At 39.5% G+C, this 22,153-nt stretch overlaps 1 protein-coding gene and 1 long non-coding RNA gene across 5 annotated transcripts in view; one reads left to right on the top strand and one right to left on the bottom strand.

Annotated features, from left to right (window-relative positions):
- Positions 1-22,153, top strand: part of LOC121868722 (5-aminolevulinate synthase, erythroid-specific, mitochondrial-like) — a 48,582-nt gene that overhangs the window by 23,063 nt on the left and 3,366 nt on the right. For 2 of the 4 annotated variants that reach the window (XM_042369577.1, XM_042369579.1), the window contains exons 2-10: positions 13,242-13,407; positions 15,262-15,366; positions 15,577-15,663; positions 18,150-18,326; positions 18,533-18,754; positions 19,489-19,700; positions 20,468-20,600; positions 20,883-21,151; positions 21,547-21,771. In XM_042369577.1, the coding sequence (XP_042225511.1) occupies positions 13,242-13,407; positions 15,262-15,366; positions 15,577-15,663; positions 18,150-18,326; positions 18,533-18,754; positions 19,489-19,700; positions 20,468-20,600; positions 20,883-21,151; positions 21,547-21,771 (1,596 nt within the window). Of the gene's footprint in view, positions 1-11,818; positions 11,968-13,241; positions 13,408-15,261; positions 15,367-15,576; positions 15,664-18,149; positions 18,327-18,532; positions 18,755-19,488; positions 19,701-20,467; positions 20,601-20,882; positions 21,152-21,546; positions 21,772-22,153 lie in introns of those variants that run through there. The other 2 variants (XM_042369578.1, XM_042369580.1) reach the window with 2 other exon arrangements.
- LOC121868726 lies at positions 18,106-18,623 on the bottom strand. Its single transcript, XR_006089442.1, has 2 exons — positions 18,519-18,623; positions 18,106-18,279 (listed from the first exon to the last, which is right to left on the bottom strand). It is a non-coding gene; the product is annotated as an uncharacterized LOC121868726 (long non-coding RNA).

Raw genomic sequence — 22,153 nt, 5'->3', positions numbered from 1 at the left:
TGTGGGTCTACCATGTCTCGAATATTCTCTCCCCTCGCGAGTTACATAACGAGCGTGTGAAATGAATCATCTTTGAGTCATGAAATTCCTCTGCTCCATCGTGTAAGGTAAGATTCACTCAGTTTAGCGTCTCTTGTGATTCAGATGTTGTCTTGATCCTCCCATCTACAAAATAAAGTTATTATCAGTATATAAGTTCTTGTTACTCTTCTTCAGATTCTTCTTAAATAAGTTATCTGTGTGTGTCAGTATCCAGTAAGTCTTTCAGCTCGTCTTGAAGATATTTTGTTGTGTTTATAGCTAACGTTACACATTTATTGGTCTGAACCGTCGTGATATCTGCTATTTTTGAAGCCTTTTGCTCCTGTGTTGACTACTGCAGTTGTCTAAGTCGTTATCTGATCTATATACATCCTAACTACATAATCCTCCACACATTAGGAGCAGGAGGAGGAGTGTTAATGAGGGAGAAGGAGTGAGTGATGGAGAGAGGTAGGTTGGTACATGAGGCAGCAGTGTTGGGGTAGGTCACATTGGCTACCCTACACCACGGTCTGCCTCTACACAGTGGTCTCAGGGTAGTGTGGTCATTTTTTTGTTTTTTCCGTCTTAATTTATGTTGGTGTTTATTCCTCGATGGATGACACACGCTATTGGGGTTTAATAGTAGGTTGTGATGAATGGTTATATCGTTCTAAAGGAATTACACAACTAAACCTGTATTATGTAACACCTTTAAATGAATAATGTACACCAATATTTACCAGTGTTTTATCCAGTAGTTCTCAGCTCCATGTTACATTAATTATCATAGTTATAAAAATACTGAAAACAGTTGATTTATGTAATGTGTTATATAATCAGTAATGGCACATCGGCCGACACACTGCGCCAACAATGGTCTCCTGCTGTGTACCTCCCAAATGTGTGTTGGTAACGAATGTAAGTAACTTAAATACTGTACTTGAGTGTAATAGAAGACATTAAGAACATAAGAAAGGAGGAAACTACAGCAGGCCTATTGGCCCATACTGGGCAGTCCCGTTTACACCCAACCCCTATTGCTCATATAAGCATCCAACCTATGTCTGAAGCTATTCAGCGTATTCGAGTTAATGATGATATTTGGTAACTTGTTCCATTCATCCACTACTCTGTTTCCTTACCAGTGTTTACCTATTTCACGCCTAAATCTAAATTTGTCTAATTTAAAACCATTGTTACGAGTTCGCTCCTGGTTGGATAGTTTGAGTACCTTTGTAATGTCCCCTTTGTTTAGCCCTGCCTTCCACTTATACACCTCTATCAGGTCGCCCCTCGCTCTACATCTCTCGAGGGAGAGCAAATTAAGATTCTTTAACCTGTCTCTATACTCAAGGTTCCTAATGCCTGGGATTAGTCTTGTCATTCTCCTCTGAATTCTTTCCAATGATTCTATATCCATCCTGTAATACGGTGACCAGAACTGAACTGCGTAATCCAGGTGTGGTCTCACAAGCGCAAGATGCAGTTTTAGGATGACCTCGCTAGTCTTGTAACGAACACTCCTTTGTATGAACCCAAGTACTTTATTAGCCTTGTTACGAGCAAAAACACATTGTTTACTTGGCTTAAGGTTCCTACTTATCATTACTCTTAAATCTCTCTCACAGTCGGATTTCTCTATGGCATCGTTGTTCATCTGGTATCTGGTTTCCCTGTTTACATCTCCTATACTGAGCACTTTACATTTGTCCACGTTGAATTTCATCTGCCATTTTTCAGACCATTCGAAAAATTTGTTTAGATCTTCCTGTAGTTTTGCGGAGTCCTCGTCAGATTTAATAACATGTCCTATTATAGTGTCATCAGCAAATTTACTTATGTTGCTGTCTATGCCGATATCTATGTCGTTTATGTATATAATAAATAATAATGGTCCAAGTACTGAGCCTTGGGGAACTCCACTTGTGACGTTGCTCCAATGGGACTCAGTGCCGTTAATGCTCACTCGCTGTTTCCTGTCCTGTAACCACGCCCTAATCCATTTAAGGATGTTACCTTTGATGCCATGTGCTTCTACCTTTCTAATTAGTCTTTCGTGGGGGACTCTGTCGAAGGCTTTGCTAAAGTCGAGATATGCCACATCATAATTGTGCCCCTCGTCCACCGATTCGAAAACTGATGAAAAGAATGTTAATAGATTAGTTAGACACGAATGTCCGCTTGTGAAGCCATGCTGGGAATCATTGATCAATCGGTGCTTCTCCAGGTGATTTCGTATAGAGTTTGAAATGATTGCTTCCAGTAATTTGCCTACTATTGATGTTAGACTGATTGGGCGGTCGTTAGAGGATAGTGATCTATCCCCCTTCTTGAAAATCGGTATTACATTCGCTATCCTACAGGATTCTGGTACTACACCTGTTTTTAAGGACATGTTAAACAACTTTGCTTAGGGCATACTAAGCTCTTCCTTACATTCCTTTAATACTCTGGCAAATATCTCATCGGGACCAGGTGACTTATTAGGCTTTAGTTTGTCTATTTGCTTACTAACATCGTTATTAGTCACTACTATCTCGCTTAATTTGTTTTCTTCACTATCTCTGAATAGAGTCGGAGCCTTGGGTATCATGTTTAAATTTTCAGTAGTGAAAACTGTTGAAAAATATTTATTCAAATTATTGCTCATTTCTCCGTCGTTATCAGTGAGCTCGCCAGTATCTGACCGTATTGGTCCAATCTTTTCTCGTGTTTTAGTTTGATACATTTGGTAGAGTCCTTTGGGGTTTGTCTTCGCCTCCCTTGCTATCCTTACCTCATTATTCCTCTTTGCTTTCCTTATCTCGGTTTTAACCCTACTCGCCAATGTCTTATAATAATCCTGGAGGTAAATTTCGCCACGCTTTATCCTTCTACCTATAGCCTTCCTTTGGCCAATGATGTTCTTTAAATAATTATTTATCCATTTAGGGTCATTGATGTCTGATCTGAGTTTTTTGTATGGTATGTTCTGCCTTTGTGCATTAAGTAACTCATTATTTAAATTGTCGTGGATCTCGGCAATCTCGGATCTCGTTATCAGGTCGGAGTCATCTATCAGGTTCAAGGCCAAGCGCGACACCCCCTCTCTCAGCTGCCTCTTTAAACTGTCAAAGTTTGCCCTTCTGAAATCTGGTACTTCAGTGGAATTTTCCTTACGTCTGCCCTGAAAATCTAACTGGAATCTAATTTCTTTGTGATCGCTGTTTGCAAGTTCGTTCCCTACCTCGACATTGCTAATGAGGTTTTCTCTGTTTGACAGAACTAAATCGAGTATATTATTACCCCATGTGGGTTCGGTTATATGTTGACTTAGGAAACAGTCCTGGATCGTCTCGAGAAAATCCTGTGATTCTGAGTTTCCCCGTAAGGTCAGTCCAATCTATTTGGCCAAGATTGAAGTCGCCTACTATACAGACTTTGTTGTGTATGGAAGCCCTGCTCATTTCATCCCAGATAAGTCTCTCATTGACTCTATCAAGATTGGGAGGTCTATATATTACTCCTGTGATTAATTTTTCCCTACCGTCTCTTAATTCTATCCAAATTGTTTCTGTATTCCGCTCAGTTTTTATTTCTTTATTTATTTCACACTTCAGATTATCCCTAACATAGATTGCTACTCCGCCTCCTTTCCTGGTCTGCCTATCTGTAAGGAACAATTTGTAACCCGCAATTTGGTATTCGACCGGTAACTCACGTGAGTCTAGGTTGATCCATGTTTCAGTGAATGCTATTATATCGATTTTTTCGGTACATACCAAGGCCCTAATATCATCCGTTTTGTTTCTCATACTTCTACTGTTCGCGGAGTAGACATTGTGTTCACCTCATGATTGTGTTCGGCGTCTCACGTTCGTTGAGAGAGAGAGAGAGAGGGGGGGGGGGCGAACTTACGTAAAGACAATTAGTGCGTCAGTTTATAACACGTGCTACCAAACACTGCTTCTTTACCACATGATAACGGTGGTGTGACAGTACTCTCATGTGACCAGAGTGCTCGCGTAATGTCACTCTTGTGCGTATTGGCAAGGGTCTGACACAAATAATGGCGGCGACCTACCTCAAGGGTGGTGTCGTCTGCCAACTCACGGGACTCACCTGATGGGTGACTGTCTACTGTAGTGACCGCTTACCACCACCACCACCTTTACTACAACCACTACCAGCTATCGCCATGTGTTGCTCAGGATATTATATCTATCGGGATTTTATGAGTTCCAAGTAAAATGTAGCAGTATGTAAAATATTCAGTGAGTGTGGGGAGGGGAGGGGAGGTAGACAACACATCTACTGAACACTGTGGTGCTCTCTCTCTCACGGTAATACACCTGAGGGCCGTGGGTGAACACGGGCACCAGTAGCAGTATTAAGAACCGGGGGGTGTGGACCTGTGGCATGTGGGGCAGTGATCAGCTGTTGGCCGGGTCAGGTGCCAAGTGTCACGCCAGCAGTGCGCACGTGACACTTTTGGCTGCCAGCGGTCAGTGACGCACACAACTTCTGTTCATACACAAATGGCTCGCCTCACCCGTAGTTTCGCAACTGCCGTGCATAGTGACGCATCAAGTACTGTACCTCGATAAAACAAGTTCCCGTCACTGAACATATACACAATGGCGGTCCTGGTCCATTGTAACGTGTCAAACCAGGTGTTCGTTTACCATGTGTTACAAACTCTCCATCATCCTTGTGTACTGTACACTTGTGATGGAGACTCTACCAAAACTAGACCCTTGAGTGAGTTAATAGTGAATTTAATATTATTCAGACAAAATAATTCACAAGTTGCCCAGATTACGGGTGGCATTTTTTTTTTCTTCACTCTGGAAGGACTTGTTGACCACAGCTTTGCAACCATTGAATCAGATCTGACGATGTACACTGACGGAGCTTCAAGTAATTAAGCTGTTACTTCCTCCACCAATCTAACGTGATCCCAAGACGCTAAATGGTAAACACGCTCCCGTCATCAAGTCTAAATCACCTAAATGATACAAAAACTGTTTATAACCAATACAAAAACTATGAACAATTTTATAAAGAATGTCCCCGCACCAGAACAATAACAACAATAACGCATATAAAGGTGTACTTGATGTGATAACTATAACATGTACCCTAATTACTCGTCCCTTAAGTCTCACTCTATGTGGTGATAACTTTTCCATCTCTGGGTTTTTACATCCTTTACAGGGAGATAATGGTGAGCCTTATTATCTCTATGGCTGTATTACGACCAAAGTCTCTTATTCTCCACTAGATTAACTTGTTCTTACGCTAGTTTTATGACCGAGAGACCGAGAGCAAATATATTCACTCTGATGACCGTGTTGAGGATATTAACAACTGTGTGTGTTCGTACTTGATCATAACTGCTGCTACTTATATATCTCTTGTTTTACATTATACTGCACCACCCTGTCTGTTATTATACTTAATCTGTCAACTTTTTCACACCTTGAGTTACGCCACAGGTAAGGTAGGAGAGGAGGAGTAATTAAGGTATATAGATCCCTCACAGTGGTAGCAAGAGGAGGGGAGCCGAGTGATGCTGGACAGATGCGGGAACATATTCAGAGACAAACAGAAATATCTACACATATTTAGACACATCATCTCGATTAGCATAGGTTGTTATACGTAGATTAGATAAATATAGTGTTTACATTTCTTCATAGCATTTCACTTTGTTTCTGGAATTTGAATCACATCAAGAGTATCGCCTCAGGAACGTATATTATTAGCATGTACTGTATGTTAATATATGTGGTGGTGGTGGTGATAGTGGTGCGGTGGTGGTGGTGATAGTGGTGCGGTGGTGGTGGTGATAGTGGTGCGGTGGTGGTGGTGATGAGGTGTGGTGTGGTGGTGTGGTGGTGGTGGTGATGTGTGTGGTGGTGGTGGTGGTGGTGTGGTGGTGGTGGTGATAGTGGTGGTGGTGGTGGTGGTGATAGTGGTGGTGGTGGTGGTGGTGTAAGGTTACCGGTGCATGTGACCTACTTTCATATACACCTGTAATCTATCTGAAGGTGCATTGTATTTATCTTTCGTCCTTACTGCTTCTTATTCTTCTTCCCACACGATGGTCACTAAACAGAAGTAATGAGTTGAAGGGCGTGGTTGAAAGGCGTGGTTGAAAGGCGTGGTTGAAGGGCGTGGTTGAAGGGCGTGGTTGTAGGACGTGGTTGAAGGGCGTGGTTGAAGGGCGTGGTTGAAGGGCGTGGTTGTAGGACGTGGTTGAAGGGCGTGGTTGAAGGGCGTGGTTGAAAGGCGTGGTTGAAAGGCGTGGTTGAAGGGCGTGGTTGAAGGGCGTGGTTGAAGGGCGTGGTTGTAGGACGTGGTTGAAGGACGTGGTTGGTTAGTTTTTTCCCAGGATATATCTCCTGGTAGAACAAACATGACCAATATGGAATGATCACTGATCCTACAGCATTATCCCTTAAGACTTATTATAACCCATTTCCAAAAGACTTCGTGATCTACCTTGTGTTGAGCAGCGAGCGATCCTTCTATAGTGAGCCAGTGAAGGGTTCCCACACTCCACCCATCTCAGTAACTAAAACTTTTCCTTCAATCTCAAATAAGACTAAAACAATATTTACACTGAACGTCATTACCTCAAGCCACTGATCCACCAAACTTCTCGAGATATAGATCTTTTTGTTATCGTCATATTTAAGGAAGCACGGCATGGTATCAGGCTATTTCACTGGACACCTCTTTATTCAGTTTCTTAATTTGTATAGTTATTGACGCTGGGGAATTACTGAACTACGACACAGGAACGATGGTGGATGGGTCACATAGAGTGCGTGGGTCACAGGGACGACGTGTGTGTGTGTGTGTGTGTGTGTTAACATGTTGCTCCACAAGACACACGGCATCATACCGTATATAACAATTGACAAGATAACACTGACACCTTTGTAACACAGAGGTGAAAGACCCCCATTGTTCATTTATGTTTTTTTACATCTGCACACCTGAGCCTCTTGAACAACAGGTGTTAGGTTCACCTGTCGTTTGTAAACGTCAGGGTGTAACAGGTGTGTTGAGATGTGACTGATAGTGTGGAGAGTATGTCGGTGTTCCTGTGTCCCCTTTCTGTGTGTGTGTGTGTGTGTGTGTGTGAGTGAGTGTGTGTGTGTGTGTGTGTGTGTGTGTGTGTGTGTGTGTGTGTGTGTGTGTGTGTGTGTGTGTGTGTGTGTGTGTGTGTGTGTGTGTGTGTGTGTGTGTGTGTGTGTGTGTGTGTGTGTGTGTGTGTGTGTGTGTGTGTGTGTGTGTGTGTGTGTGTGTGTGTGTGTGTGTGTGTGTGTGTGTGTGTGTGTGTGTGTGTGTGTGTGTGTGTGTGTGTGTGTGTGTGTGTGTGTGTGTGTGTGTGTGTGTGTGTGTGTGTGTGTGTGTGTGTGTGTGTGTGTGTGTGTGTGTGTGTGTGTGTGTGTGTGTGTGTGTGTGTGTGTGTGTGTGTGTGTGTGTGTGTGTGTGTGTGTGTGTGTGTGTGTGTGTGTGTGTGTGTGTGTGTGTGTGTGTGTGTGTGTGTGTGTGTGTGTGTGTGTGTGTGTGTGTGTGTGTGTGTGTGTGTGTGTGTGTGTGTGTGTGTGTGTGTGTGTGTGTGTGTGTGTGTGTGTGTGTGTGTGTGTGTGTGTGTGTGTGTGTGTGTGTGTGTGTGTGTGTGTGTGTGTGTGTGAGTGAGTGAGATACTGTACCACTAGGTTAATTTGAAACATTTCTGTAGACTAAGGCACCAACATACTCCTTCCTTTAAGTCAAATCAACATTGTACAGACAGACACTCACATGGTAAGCGAAAGAAAGAGACGAATCCACACTTCAGAAACAGTGACAGATCCGATGATGCTTGATGAAGAAAGAACCAGGTTTAGTAACGGAGCCGGTCAGGGTTTTACAACTGTGGGGGGCAGACAGAGAGAGAATGGGACCCAACACCTGTGGGGGGGCAGACAGAGAGAGAATGGGACCCAACACCTGTGGGGGGCAGACAGAGAGAGAATGGGACCCAACACCCGGTAGATTCCTTCGTGTGATATAAGCGTTGTCAATTATTATTATTTTTTTTTTCATGTTTGATTTTTGTGTGTGTCCCCGATGCTTCTGTCTCTCACTAAGTTCTCGCAGTTATCATTTTAAACACTTTTTATTGAGGCATCAACGCGTATACCTAAAATGTGTACTTTTATTGATATCTGTAACGGTGTGCTATTCGTCCATTACATCCGGGTTGTGTACTGTAGTTGTTGTTGTTGTCAGTCGCTGAGATGAAGTAACGCTCGCTGGTGTTTGGCGTTCAACTGGCTGAGCTGTTCTGTTTAGAATACTCTTGTAAAGGGACACGTAATAATAATAATAGTGATAATGATAAACAAAATAAATATAACAACTGATAACTGACATACATCTAATACAAAAATGGATACAACTAAATAAAAAGTTACGTGTTATTATCAGACTCAAAGACAACATTCATACATACATACATACATACATACATACACGATACTCTCCACACACACACAGGAGATCGTCATAGCACTAAACATGAGTCACTTTTCTGTTCTAGTTTAGTTTAGGTAGCGTAATGTATATGTCGGGGTCTGTTTATTACGATAGTTAGGTTTAGGTAAGTTTAAATCAGCTTAGAGGTGGGTTTAGGTTAGGTTAGGGTTTAGGCTAGGTTAGCTTTGTTTAGGTAAGTTTTGGTTAGGTTAGGTTAGTTTTGGTTAGATTACGTTAGGTAAGTTTCGGTTAGGTTAGGTTAGTTAATGGATGTGGTGGTGAGAGAAGAGGTGGTGGTGATGGGTGTGTTGGTGATGGGTGTGTTGGTGATGGGTGTGTTGGTGGTGGTGATGGGTGTGGTGGTGATTGGTGTGGTGGTGATGATGGTAGTGGTGGTGATGGGTGTGTTGATGGTGATGATGGGTGTGGTGGTGATGGGTGTGGTGGTGATGGATGTGGTGGTGATGGGTGTAGTGGTGATGGTAGTGATGGTGATGGGTGTGGTGGTGATGGGTGTGGTGGTGATGGATGTGGTGGTGATGGTGTGGTGGTGATGGGTGTGGTGGTGATGGGTGTGGTGGTGATGGATGTGGTGGTGATGGGTGTGGTGTTTATGGATGTGGTGGTGTGGTGGTGATGGGTGTGTGGTGATGGGTGTGGTGGTGATGGTGATGGGTGTGGTGGTGATGGGTGTGATGGTGATGTGTCTAGTGGTGATGGTGGGTGTGGTGGTGGTGGTGGTGGTGATGGGTGTGGTGGTGATGGGTGTAGTGGTGATGGGTGTAGTGGTGGGGGCGTGTTATTTCATGTGATCCTTGACCCAGCTGTGTGTGAGTGAAAGTGAGAGACGTGTGAATGTTCCGCTACCGTTCTTAGGGTTGATTCAGTGAGGTCCGCCACCCAAGAATACGACGGGTGGTAAATGACTCAACCTAACCTACCCAGTAATGTGGGTGAATGTAGTGACAGATGTTGACATTTACTCATTATCTCTCTCTCGTGTGTAATTATTATCTCCCTCCTTTAGCTTCCTGGTTCCTCCCCATCCCTCTCTCACTCCCTTCCTCCATTACTTACCTCCAGGGATATTTTACGTACGAATCTTTAAGACTATAATTGTTGATTCACCTAATGGTTTGGGATGATGGACTGTGTGGGTGTTAGGTAATGATTGATGTGTTAATACTGTACGTGCGGGGAGTCACGCAGGCGGATGGATAACGTGTTGATGTTTGAGGTGTGTGCATACACAGCTGAGCTTCCCGAACTTCCCGTGGTGAGAGAGAGAGTGGAAAGCCCGCCGTCACACTTAACGTTACCCCTCAGCCGTTTCCTGCCCAGTTCCTCGACACTCATACCTCGTAAATCTGTCTCATGGGATTTTTTTTTTTTTTGTAAATATTGTGTTACCGAGTTTGATCATTGTTTCGAGTACTCTTCGTGTTGATTTGTAGTACAAGTGTCTCTAAACGTAAGCTCCTACAGTTACCATTATATCTGTGTACCTCCCTCTATATACAGGGTGTTTTCCTGAGACATACATAAGGATAAATGACTTCGTGAAAATTAGGGTTGGGATGTGATGAAGTCTATGGAGTATAAATAAAATATTCAGTGTTGCTCGTACATTTTTTTTTCAATCATATACAATCTGATATGGATTTTACAGTAAATATTCATAGTTCCTTATATCTGTCTCAGGAATACAACCCCGAATTATTAAACGTATTTAAACACCCTGTATATATGTTAGGCTCAAAGAACGAAAACGACCACAACGTGTTGTGGATGTTTTCAAAGGAACCAGAAGACGAAATTTTGCGTCTTGGGATTTACCCAGTAGATACAACCTAACCTAGCCTAACCCAGCCTAACCCAACCTAACCCAACCTACCCTACCCTAGCCTAGCTTAACCTACCCTCGCCTAGCTTAACCTAACCTACCCTAAGCTAATCTAACCTAATTTAACCAAACCTAATGAAACTCATCCCAAACAAACGTAACTTAAGCCAACCTTACCTAACCTGTAGCAAAATTTCGCTCTCTGGTTATTTCCCAAATAACCACAACGTTGTGGTCGCTTTTCGGTTTCTGAGCCCAACATATACATTGTACAGTAGAAACCAACTAGCGATGCAAATACTTTAGTTCATCATTAAAAAAAATACAAGGAAAGGGCTCATGCACCGCCTTCACCCACAGCCTCGTAGTATCACATCACAAGACAGAAAATATTAAATGCGAACGGCCTTCAGTACTCATTCACTTGTTTGTTATTGGTGATTAATTGCTCAAAATGACGATTCGAAGTCTGCAAAGGTGAAAATAATAAGGAACTATAATGTAATATGACCTCACGGCACTGCTGACCTAAATGATGCAATAAAAGTTACATTCAATAACAATAGTAAAGGAGTGTGCAAAATAAGCAGTGAAAATGGTTAAGAAATTAAATTAAAAATGACATATAATAAAGACGCAATGTGGCCAATCAGGTCGATTCGCCCTGTGTAGGTAAGTGTGAGGATGGGCAGGTCAGGGGTTAAAGGTTAGCATCATAGTGATTTTTGTGTAAATAGTGATAGGCTCACTCTGCCAACTTTGACCCCAGGAAGTGACCTCTAGCCCTCTACACTTTCAAGGTGCTGCACTACACCCTACAGGTACCTGAACCTCACCTACATATTGAGATAACTTATACATTCCCTTCTAGTCTACAGTTTTTTAGTGCCCCCAGTCTGCCCCTAATTTTCATTCATCGCCATCTGTATGTCCGACTTAAATTTTTTCCCATGTTCGACTTTTTTTTTCATTCGTGCGTCTTCTCAAGCCAATATTCCTTTCATATACAGTATTATGTTTCTTGTACTCCGTTAGTACAGTAAAGCTCAGAAAAACGTTTACCAATTCAGCTTCTTGCTCTACAAATACTTCAGGTACTTCCTGTAAGTCCCCAGGCGTATATTTTGCTTTCCTCCCAGTCTCCTCTTACACCCAAGGATTGCAGTGTGTGGGGGTGGATCCTCCGTGACGTCGACGGCCTCGGCTGTGTGCAGCCAATCAGCTGGCCGTACCGCACTTGCGTCATTACTAATGGCCAAGTTTCCACACACGATTGCATCTGCACTCTTATAAACATTTAATCGGAATAATTGAACCTCAAGTAGGTTCTTTTATACCTAGAAGGGACGTAAAATATGATGTAACTGGAGCAAAGTAAGCACTCGCAACGGAGGACGTGTGTATATGTTATGGGCGGGACGAAATGTAGGCGTGACAAAGGTAGTGAGAGTGAACAGTCTCCACCGGCGGCTGGCCACCAGTGCCTCAGCTGACTTGAAACGCGCCTGGTCTACGCGGTCACTATCATACAACACTGCCCACCTGTTATTAATTATCTCCGAGTCACTAACACTTTCAGACAAGTAAGTAAACACAGTGAAAGTTGCAGCCATAAAGTGTTGCGCCGTGATGTCTACGACCAGTATTGCCGTGTTTCGTTTAGAAAGTTCGAAGCCAAGAACACTTCAAGGATGAGTTGAAAGCAATTATTGAATTTTTTGTATAGCAACAGTTTACATAGTCAGAAGAATTTTACAGGCTTGAATTGTAAAAAGAAGATGCTGTTATTATTTTAATGAAGGCTATAGTTTTCTTCGAAAAGGCAGAAGACTTCCAGATACTGGACTAACTGGGAATAACATGGGACTGTTCTTTGGCTCACTCATGCCAGATGTATAGGCTACCGTACGTAATCACAGGAACGTCAGTACCTGACTAATTACCGTTAACTTGGTGGTCATGCTTAGTGTCATTCTACTGATTAGCTCGCTGGTGTAGCGGCACACACACACACACACACACGTACTCCTAATTAACATTGGTTCCTTCCACTCAGGGATGCTAAAGAATGCAACGTCGTGGAGTAGTTGTAATAATCATATTTATAACTGTTTTGATCTACTACTACTACTACTACTACTACTACTACTACTACTACTACTACTACTACTACTACTATTATTGTTGTTGCTGTTGTTACAACTACTACTACTACTAATGGTCATTTTTAAGTGTATTAGCTAATGGGTGAGTGTTTCGCCTTACTACAGACAAGGGGAAACATTACATTTACTTTCTTTGTGTATGATAGAAAGATCAGCATCTCAACAAAAAAAGAGTTTTTAAGTAATAGCCGCTAACAGGCCCATCATTGACAACGAGAATAAAGTAATAGTGTGAGTGAACGAGAGGAAGTAAACTCCAGGGGAAATGCACAGCAGATTAGAGCAAGTTGGAGCTGTAGGTGGTGCCCTCGATCAGGTGAAAGTCTCCTTCACCAGCTGATGCGACTCTGACATCACCAGTCATAATAAAAACTAACGCATACATAATATGCTGTAATTTGTATTGTATTTGGTCTATAATTTGTTATATCTTTTTTCTTTTCGTCACAAACAAGCAAATGTTTGTGTGCGCGCACGAGTTTGAATGTCAGTACTGTATACTATTGTCAAATTTTAAAGTACTGTGTACTGTACTTTAGTCTCCAGAATATTACTTTAAAAGGTTGCAACCACGGCCACTTAATAGACAGTTAAGAATAATGTGTTGCAGATAATACGCTGTTAAGGGGGATGGTTTAAGTAACAGCTGTAGAGAGAGAGTAATTATTGTATTATTATTATTATTTTTGCAGATCGTGAGGAAGATGCCGTGCCCATTCATGTCCCGCTTGTCGGCACAGTATGTGCGTCACTACAGTTCAGCGCTGGTCCGCCAATATGGAGAGATGTGTCCCGTGATCAACACTATTGCCCGATCCAGAGCCTTCAACTCTCTCTCCTCTACAACCAAGGACCCCGGTCAGTACCTCACACTTGTTATATTCAGCACACGCTAGAACCTTCAACCCACTCCCCTCAACCACTGGTGATTGACGCTAGTGGTAGCGAACTCCACAACCTTCAGCTCTCTCCAACACTGTCAAGGTTCCCGTCCATTACCACACATATTTGTCTCAACCTTACTCCAACACTAAACAGTAAAGATTATTGGTTCCTGCCTCCCCATATCCTGTGACTCAGTAAACTAAACCCCACATTGGGATGATATTTAGGTTACTGGAGCGCTCCCTGCTCCTTGTTCTTGAGTGTTGCCACATAACTTATAACACATGCACACAATATTTTATATCTGTTGAGGAAAACTTCGTGTTCAATGTTTTTTAACATTGGATATGGAGATTTTATCTTCAAAGTCTCTCTCTTTATACAGTACAGAGAAAGCATTTTATAATTGTAAAGATAGATTTTGGAAATACTGTACAGTAACCCTATGCAGTGATAGTATTACAAAGGTGGGACCTTTACACATGAAATATATAAAGTTTATTCAGAAATACAATGACAGTTTAGGTGTACTGAAAATTGCAGGTATAGTGCTGGACAGTTATTTCAGGTGGTGACACTCATGAAGGTGGTCTTATCCAACAGTATCTTCTCGTCTCACTCACCACAACTTCTCGTGGTCTTAAACACATATTTATACCCAAACATGTTATTTATGATGGCATGTAAACCACAGAACTAATACCAATTTAACCAGCACTGCACTGAATAATTTTTGCAGCTGGTATTTACAGATCACATAATAAAAGTGTTTCCATGTTAGTGAATTCTATACTGTATTCTGGCAATTGCTGTGATACTGCCCGTCTGAGGCATGTTATTCAGTTCTTGTGAAAATGAGTGGGTGAGGAATAAATGACACATTCACAAGGCTGTAGAGACCTTCCTGTGTGTCAGTTATTTCTTATCCACCCCATATATTACCATACACTGTATTCCTGCTGTGTGATGTGTAAGCTGGAGAGCATCACACAGCTGCCTCACATCTCTCAGTGTTATCAGTTGTTTATCTGTAATAAATGCTTGACCAATATTTGTTTATGATATCACGGCCCTTGTTAGACTGCAGAAGTAAAAGTTATAGGAATACTCTCTAGGTAACATTTTAGTACAGTACACAGTTATACGTTATCAACGACTGATTTGATAGTGTTGCGCCTTATAAGTCATGAAGAAAGTCAGGTAAATATTGTGACATCTGTACTGTAGATAATTTAACCCTCCCTCCCCCTAGCAATAACACAGCTCCACTGGAGGATTAACCCTCTGCTGGGGTCCAAGATCCAGTGATTTAATTATTAGCTCCGGCTGAGTGCTACAGGTACAATCTGTTTACATTTTATTCTTTAATCTTATGTATCAAAAATTCACTAAAATGTAAGACATGCACACATACACTATTGTACAGTGTATATTAAAGAAAATTGTTATAGTGAAGTTGTTTTATCTGATCGTACATGAAAATTTTGTCTGCAAGGAGTCTGCATGTGTGTTTAGTCATCAAAGTCACTCCTGCTTTATGTTAATATTTCACATTTGCATTTGTTACCTATGATTATTTGATGACATGGTATCCTTGTTGTCATCAGGCAGATTTGAAGCAAGTTTTATGCCTGGACGCCCTTACTATCATCAACCCACTTTTATGTTGTGGGAACTGGGCATATGTGAAGGCCTTCCAAGCACTTTCTTCATTAATGAAAGAGGGTCACTTCTCCTTTAGGTAATCAGAGTTTTTATATATTGTACTGTATGTAGTTTTAGCAACTTTTGATCATAACGAGAGTTTTCTTTTTATTTATTCTTCAGTGGAAGGCGAGAAGAAATGTCCTTTCCTGAATGGCAAGAACTTGGTAAAGCATGCAAGCCGAGAAGTACAAGAGGATGTAATTGATCTCTCTGCCAGGGAGCAAGGTAAGACTAACACCCCTACTGTATCTTGTTAGAAATTTTATGATACAGTACTGTACTGAATTGAAGTATTTTCAGAAGTTAAAAGTTAATGATGATTGGTTACTGTTGGTGATAAGACAGTGAAGTCTTTTGGCTAATAGAAACATTTGAATTTATAAATTGATATTCATCATACATACTATAATATTTACATGACTTGGCCTTTTACAGGCCCTGCTGGACTAGAAGTCAAACCAAAGGAAAAGGCAAAATGCCCCTTTTTAGCTTCTCAGGTAACCCCTGAAATCAAAGATAAAGGTATGCTTCATATTAGATGTAGAGAGTTCAGTAACTTAACAAAGTTGATAATACCTCTAATATTTAACAACTGTCTGCTTGTAAGTTAAAGATGAATTTATGACAACTGATTATCTAACCTGAAGCATGTATAATACTGACTCTTATTACTTCGTGGTTACTCACACTTTCACACAATTTATGCTTATATTTGATAATTTGTTCAATTTTTGTGTAGCATAGAAAGCATTAGCAATGCTTAAGTTATATATTTACTACCTGTAGTACAGTACAGGTCGACCCCGATTTACAAAATTGCATTTGAAAAAATCAGAAGTTACAAAATTTAATTTTTTTTTAATTTACTGTACTTCAGAAAATATGAAATAGTGATTTTTTTCTCTTGCACAATTGGAAGAAGCCAATGTACTGACACTGGCAACTCAGGGCTTCCCTTACTGAACCTGGTCATTTTATAAAGTCAGTTAACCCTTTAGATGAAAGCCTCACACTTAAATATTTTATTCTGACTAATGCCAGACAATTTTATTCAGCTGAGAGAAACCTGTGCCCTCTAAAGGGTTAAACTATAAAAATCGTACAGTATTAAACTGTATTAAAAGTGTTTACCTAGCTAAAAAATAAAATACAATGTATTTAGTTATCATGGCTCACAGGGCTGCTACATGAAGCTTGGCAAAATACTGACTCAAGATATTTTGACTGGGAATGCTGTTGTGTTTAATATCCCAGAGTTGGTCTGATGTCAGTGGAAAGAATATAATGTTGAATTGGATCTCATGTCAGTGGAAAACTACAATGTTAAATTGATAAACTTAATATTACTTCTTCAAAAAAGCAACATAAAATATCAAATCCAGTGAAAGCAAAGTACTGTATCTCAAAATGCACATACTTTACCTGTAATACAACAGACATACTGTTGGTACATCTCTACAAAATTGAAATTCTGTGTCTTGACTGAGCCCTCCAGTCTTGCACTGCATCACAATCAGTGGTGCAATTTCTCAATACAGTAACTTGTGTGTCCTTCGCTGCATGTATTTCACTTAGCGTTATGTGTATTGGCTTATAATCATGGTGTAGTCTACAGTACACCAAATTTTAGATATATTTTTATTTTTTATGTAATTATTTATTTTAATTTTTCATTTTAAGACTTTTTCCCCCATAGGAGTGCATTTCAGCTTTTATTGTGGGAGTCTATTGGAAAATGACGTCTGGTTTACAAAATTTTTTTATTTATAAAAGGTTTTTCAGGAATGAAACCCTTTTGTAAATTGGGGAATACATGTACTTGTACTGTACATATATACTATTGATCCTTACTTGTTTGGCATCTTATTTTGTGCTGTCTTTTGTTGTTAGTATTTAATGTTTGAACTTTTGTTACATGATCTCATAATACAAGTTAACCAAAATATTTGGTATGACTTAGTATTTTTTGTATTACCGGTACAGTATTTGATAATGATTGCCATGAGTTAGTGGGGGAAAAGATAACTGTTTGTGGTCAGGTGGGCATGTCATATTAACCTTTTTTTTGCATACTATAGATGACATGAAATGGGTGATGAATTCATAACATTTACCAAGGTGACTCTGGTGAAGAGAAAGCTGTGATTTTTTTGCTGCAGTTGGTGGAATTACACTTGAAAAATAAACTTTGTTCAAAAGAATGTGCCACCAACATTTTGGACTACAGTGGGAATTTTAATCCACAAACTATGTTGTCCCTGAGTCTTAGAAAGAATAGAAGTTGAGATAACAAAATATCTATGGACAGCACATAGTAATTGAATTCAAGAATGCAACACCAGGTCAACTAGGTATAGAAGAGGCACCCTGGCCTATAACAACACCTGAATTCAGTTATGTTCTAAACTCATGATTATCTGACACAAAGACAATTAATTAATCATCTAAAGTGAATTAGTTATTAACAGGAAGAAAATGCAAATAGGAATAGAGGTTCATAACACAGAAAACAAAGCAGTGAATTAAACTCAGAGAATTTAAAGTTAGCAACAACACACTCCACAAGGTCTCCCCAGCTGCAGTATATCCCCACCCTGCATGTCACTAAAGTCTTCTAATGACAGTCGCTTATAAAATGAATCTCATACACAGAATATGTATGGACTATGTTGCAATTAAAAAATGATGTGCTACAATGGTTCTGGGTGTAATAGTCAACAAAGCAAATTGTTGGAATGTACCAGTAGTTGCTAAGGTAGGAAGTTTTGCATGAATCGTGCAAACAATTATAATGGTGAATATTTTACAGCTCTATATATAATTCCACTCTAAGTTGTTGGTACTTCCATAGCTTTGAGGCCAATATTGATGATGCTTTTGAAAACCTTAAGTAAAATTTCAAGTCGGAAAAAGAGGCTATTGATGTTGACGTTTGTTCTTTTGGTTTTTTAAATTAAAGTACTGTTCTTTCTTTGTGTAACATGTCCTTTTTTTATTTATCTTTACAGAGTTGAATTTATTCCCATACAATGAATTTTTCCAAGAGCAAATCGCTCAGAAGAAAGCGGACCATTCCTACCGTGTGTTTAAGAAAGTCGCTCGTATAGCTGACCAGTTCCCCAAAGCCAAGGAGTATTCCTGGGGAGAGAAAGATATTACTGTATGGTGTTCCAATGATTATTTAGGTGAGAAGACTAACTATTTTTAACACTGTAAAAAAAAGATTTTTGGTATTACAGATATAAAATGCATGTCAGGATCGGGTTGAAAGTCTAAATTAAACAAGCCTTTGACAAGAACTTTCCATCATGATATACAATATTTTAATGATTGTAATTTACTCTGAGTGAGAAGTAATGTGGTTACTTATTTATTACCATATCATTAATAGGGATGTCTCGTCACGAGGATGTACGTGCTGCAGTGCGGGCATCCTTAGATAAACATGGTGCAGGAGCTGGAGGAACAAGGAATATTTCTGGTAACACTATTCTGCATGAAAGTCTAGAAGCCAAGTTAGCATCAATTCATCAGAAGGACGCAGCTTTACTCTTCACTTCCTGCTATGTTGCTAATGATTCCACGCTGTATACTTTAGCCAAAGCTTTACCAGGTATAGTACTGGATTATTGTATATATTTATTTGCTAGCTTTAAAAAGAGTAGAGATGTAAGATTCTTCTGGATAAGGAATATTGTAGGTGTACAGAGAGGGTACGGTTAGGTAGATTTATAAACAGTAATTTAAGTTGTAAGGGTAAAGAAGAAACTTTGTCGACAAAATAAGATGTTTAACAGTTCAATATAGTAAAGAATGATGAAGTTGGCAGTGATACAGTACAGTATATGGTTACAGAGGAGTGTGAGATTAAAAACACTTTCATGAATTCAGAAGAAAGTTTTTATCTACAAACATTTTATTGGTTCACTGTGCCATCAGCTTTCTTTCATTATATGATATAGTATCTGCAAAGTCTAATATAAATATTTAAGTGTTGAGGCTGTCTCTTTGCAAAATTTTTGGCTACTGATACTGTTTATATTTGTGCAGACCAAAAACTTCTCTTGTAATTCTATGATGAAACATGAAATAATTTTTGCATGCTATAGCCTTAGTAGTTTACAATACAGTAATCACCTACAGATCAGTTTGCTTTGGTTATTTCTAAAACAAATTATTTTCTCAATACAATCGAATCTAGTTTGGTAAATGAGTAATTACTAATTAAGCACAAAATTTCAGGAAAAAATATTCTACTATAACTGTGTAGTATAACTGCCAAAATTTAATTTAATTTTCCAACTTATCTTTAGAAATGTCAGATTAATGGTTTGTGAATATTTTCAGGTTGCCACATCTTCTCTGATGAAGGAAACCATGCTTCAATGATTCAAGGGATTCGCAACTCTGGGGTTCCCAAGCACATCTTCCGGCACAATGATCCAAAGTCCCTTGAAGAGCTGCTAAAATCAATTGATGTTGGTATTCCAAAGATTGTGGCCTTTGAAACTGTTCATTCCATGACAGGAGCTGTATGCCCCCTAAATGAATTGTGTGATGTAAGTGCTGCAATACTTTTTCTTTATCCACAATTAAATTGGTCATTTCTTTTACATCCTGGTTCATGTTGGTTTCTGTAATAATAGTACTCTAATAATTTAAAAAAAAATGCTTATCATATTAAACTAGTCTCTTTTACCCATTGATCATAATATGAACATTGAATACTGCATACTGTTATTACTTTTGACATCTTGTATTTCATTCTAAGCTTGATATTATCAGTCATCATATATTTTTTGAAGATTATGTGTGTACAGTATTTCATATAAAATTCTTTAACTATATGTAACTTACCACTGAAATTCCCTCTTACTGCACCAATTAAACCTTATAAAAACTTTAAATTCAACTTGTACAAATACAATGCCAATAGAAAGCATGGTATGATCCAGGTATCCCTCATTATCTTTATTTAAATACTGTACAATACTGTACTCAATTTTTACACGTCACCTTGCCATTGGATGGTAACATTTGCTTATCTGAATGTTGGTCCAAATACAGCCAGGCACTGCCTCAACTGTTAATTATTTTAGTGTAGAAAATATTGTCATACAGTACTGTACTGTACTTTGTTTATACAGTACTTGTTAGTGGGGTAGCTGAAGGCTACCAGTTTCTGTAGAAAGTTTTACAGAAAACTTAATATTTCATTGACTGATCATTCGCTGCAGGAACAGTATAGTATTATGTATCCAATAAATGTTCTCATAAATTTTGTGTAGTAAGACAAAATGGTGAAAATTGTTTCTTTATTATCCAGGTTGCACATAAGTATGGAGCAATTACCTACGTAGATGAGGTGCATGCAGTTGGTTTGTACGGTGAGAGTGGGGCTGGAATAGCAGACAGAGATGGTTTACACCACAAGATTGACATTGTTTCAGGAACTTTAGGTAAGAATAATTCATTTATCAAAGGTCTTTCATATATATCATACCTAAGAGAATACTTCTCTGGTGGGTCAATACTGTACGTATCTTTCCAAGAGTTAAATACATTTTTATGTTAAGAAGATGGTCTGTCTTCTATCGGTTACTAATGAAGAAGAAAGCTAAAGTAATATTACTCGTAAGAAAATAGTTCAAATATTCCTTCTTGATAAAATACAGTAATGTCAAAAAGTATATCTTAGATTACTTATAAATTTATGACTTACTTATTTATATTAACTTCAGGTAAAGCTTTTGGCAATATTGGAGGTTACATTGCTGGGAATGGATCTCTGGTGGACATGATAAGAAGCTATGCTGCTGGTTTTATCTTTACAACCTCACTGCCGCCAACTGTTGTATCAGGGGCATTAGCTGCTGTCAGTATTCTTAGTGGGGCCGAGGGACGAGCCATGCGTGCAAAACACCAGAAGGCTGTTCGTTACCTGCGGAGTTCACTCATGGAAAAAGGATTACCAGTGGAACATTGTCCATCCCATATCATACCAGTCCATGTAAGTACTTATTAATTACTGTTCTCACATTATAGTATTGCAGGTATAGGTCCTCAAATCTGGGACTCTTGAGACCAAGACTGAAGTAGTTTCCTGGGTCTTAGGTCAACCGTCTGTTACAGTAGGGCTACCAATAGATTGTGTCAAGTTTGGCTTCCACACACTCACCTGAATGTTTGTTTTAACTAACAAAATTAAGAAAACATCATTGCATGCATACTTTGAATGAAAGAAATACATTATATACAGTATAGCCTTTTTACCCAATATTTTGCATAAATGTGGTCTAATGTTACAGAAAGACGTGACATGATTCATACAATTGATTACCTTAAATTCATTTTATTCACATTCCTCAAGATTAGTTTACCTGACCTGAAAACTTGTTCCCACAGGTTGGAGATCCTTTACAGTGTACCAAAATATCGGATGAACTGATCCGTAACTACGGTCATTACGTACAGGCCATCAACTACCCAACAGTACCCAGAGGACATGAAAAGCTTCGTATAGCTCCCACCCCTCAGCATACCCCTGCCATGATGGATCGTTTTGTTGATGACCTAATAACCGTCTGGAAAGATCTTGAGTTACCATTGTGGGATAGGAGCTGCTCTGAGGTAAGCACTCTAGATGCATATTTACTTTTTATATTTGCTTTATTCTGTTCTCCAGACAAACAACAGTTTTTAGTTGCTTTACAAGCCAGCATATTGAAAGTTGTGATCCAATCTTACATTCTAATACCTATCAGCCATTTTTGTTTTTAAAGAATATCCATAAGTCTTATACTAGTATTAAGATGTAGACAGACATTATTACATTAGAGATTGTTTAAATAGTGTTGAGATAGACATTATTTTAGAAAATGTTTGAATAATTCTATCTTTGGGAGACTGAAAATGAACCAGATATTTTAAAATAAAGTTGAGTAAATAATAAATTTCTATTTAGTTATTGGTTGAGTCCCTCCTAACCACCGACAATGAAAGCCCCATCATT

This window comes from Homarus americanus, unplaced genomic scaffold (genome assembly GCF_018991925.1).
Source record: "Homarus americanus isolate GMGI-L3 unplaced genomic scaffold, GMGI_Hamer_2.0 scaffold30535, whole genome shotgun sequence".
Lineage (NCBI taxonomy): Eukaryota > Metazoa > Arthropoda > Malacostraca > Decapoda > Nephropidae > Homarus > Homarus americanus.
Note: the sequence above shows the minus strand (reverse complement) of the source record. Positions and strands in the feature narration are given on the sequence as shown.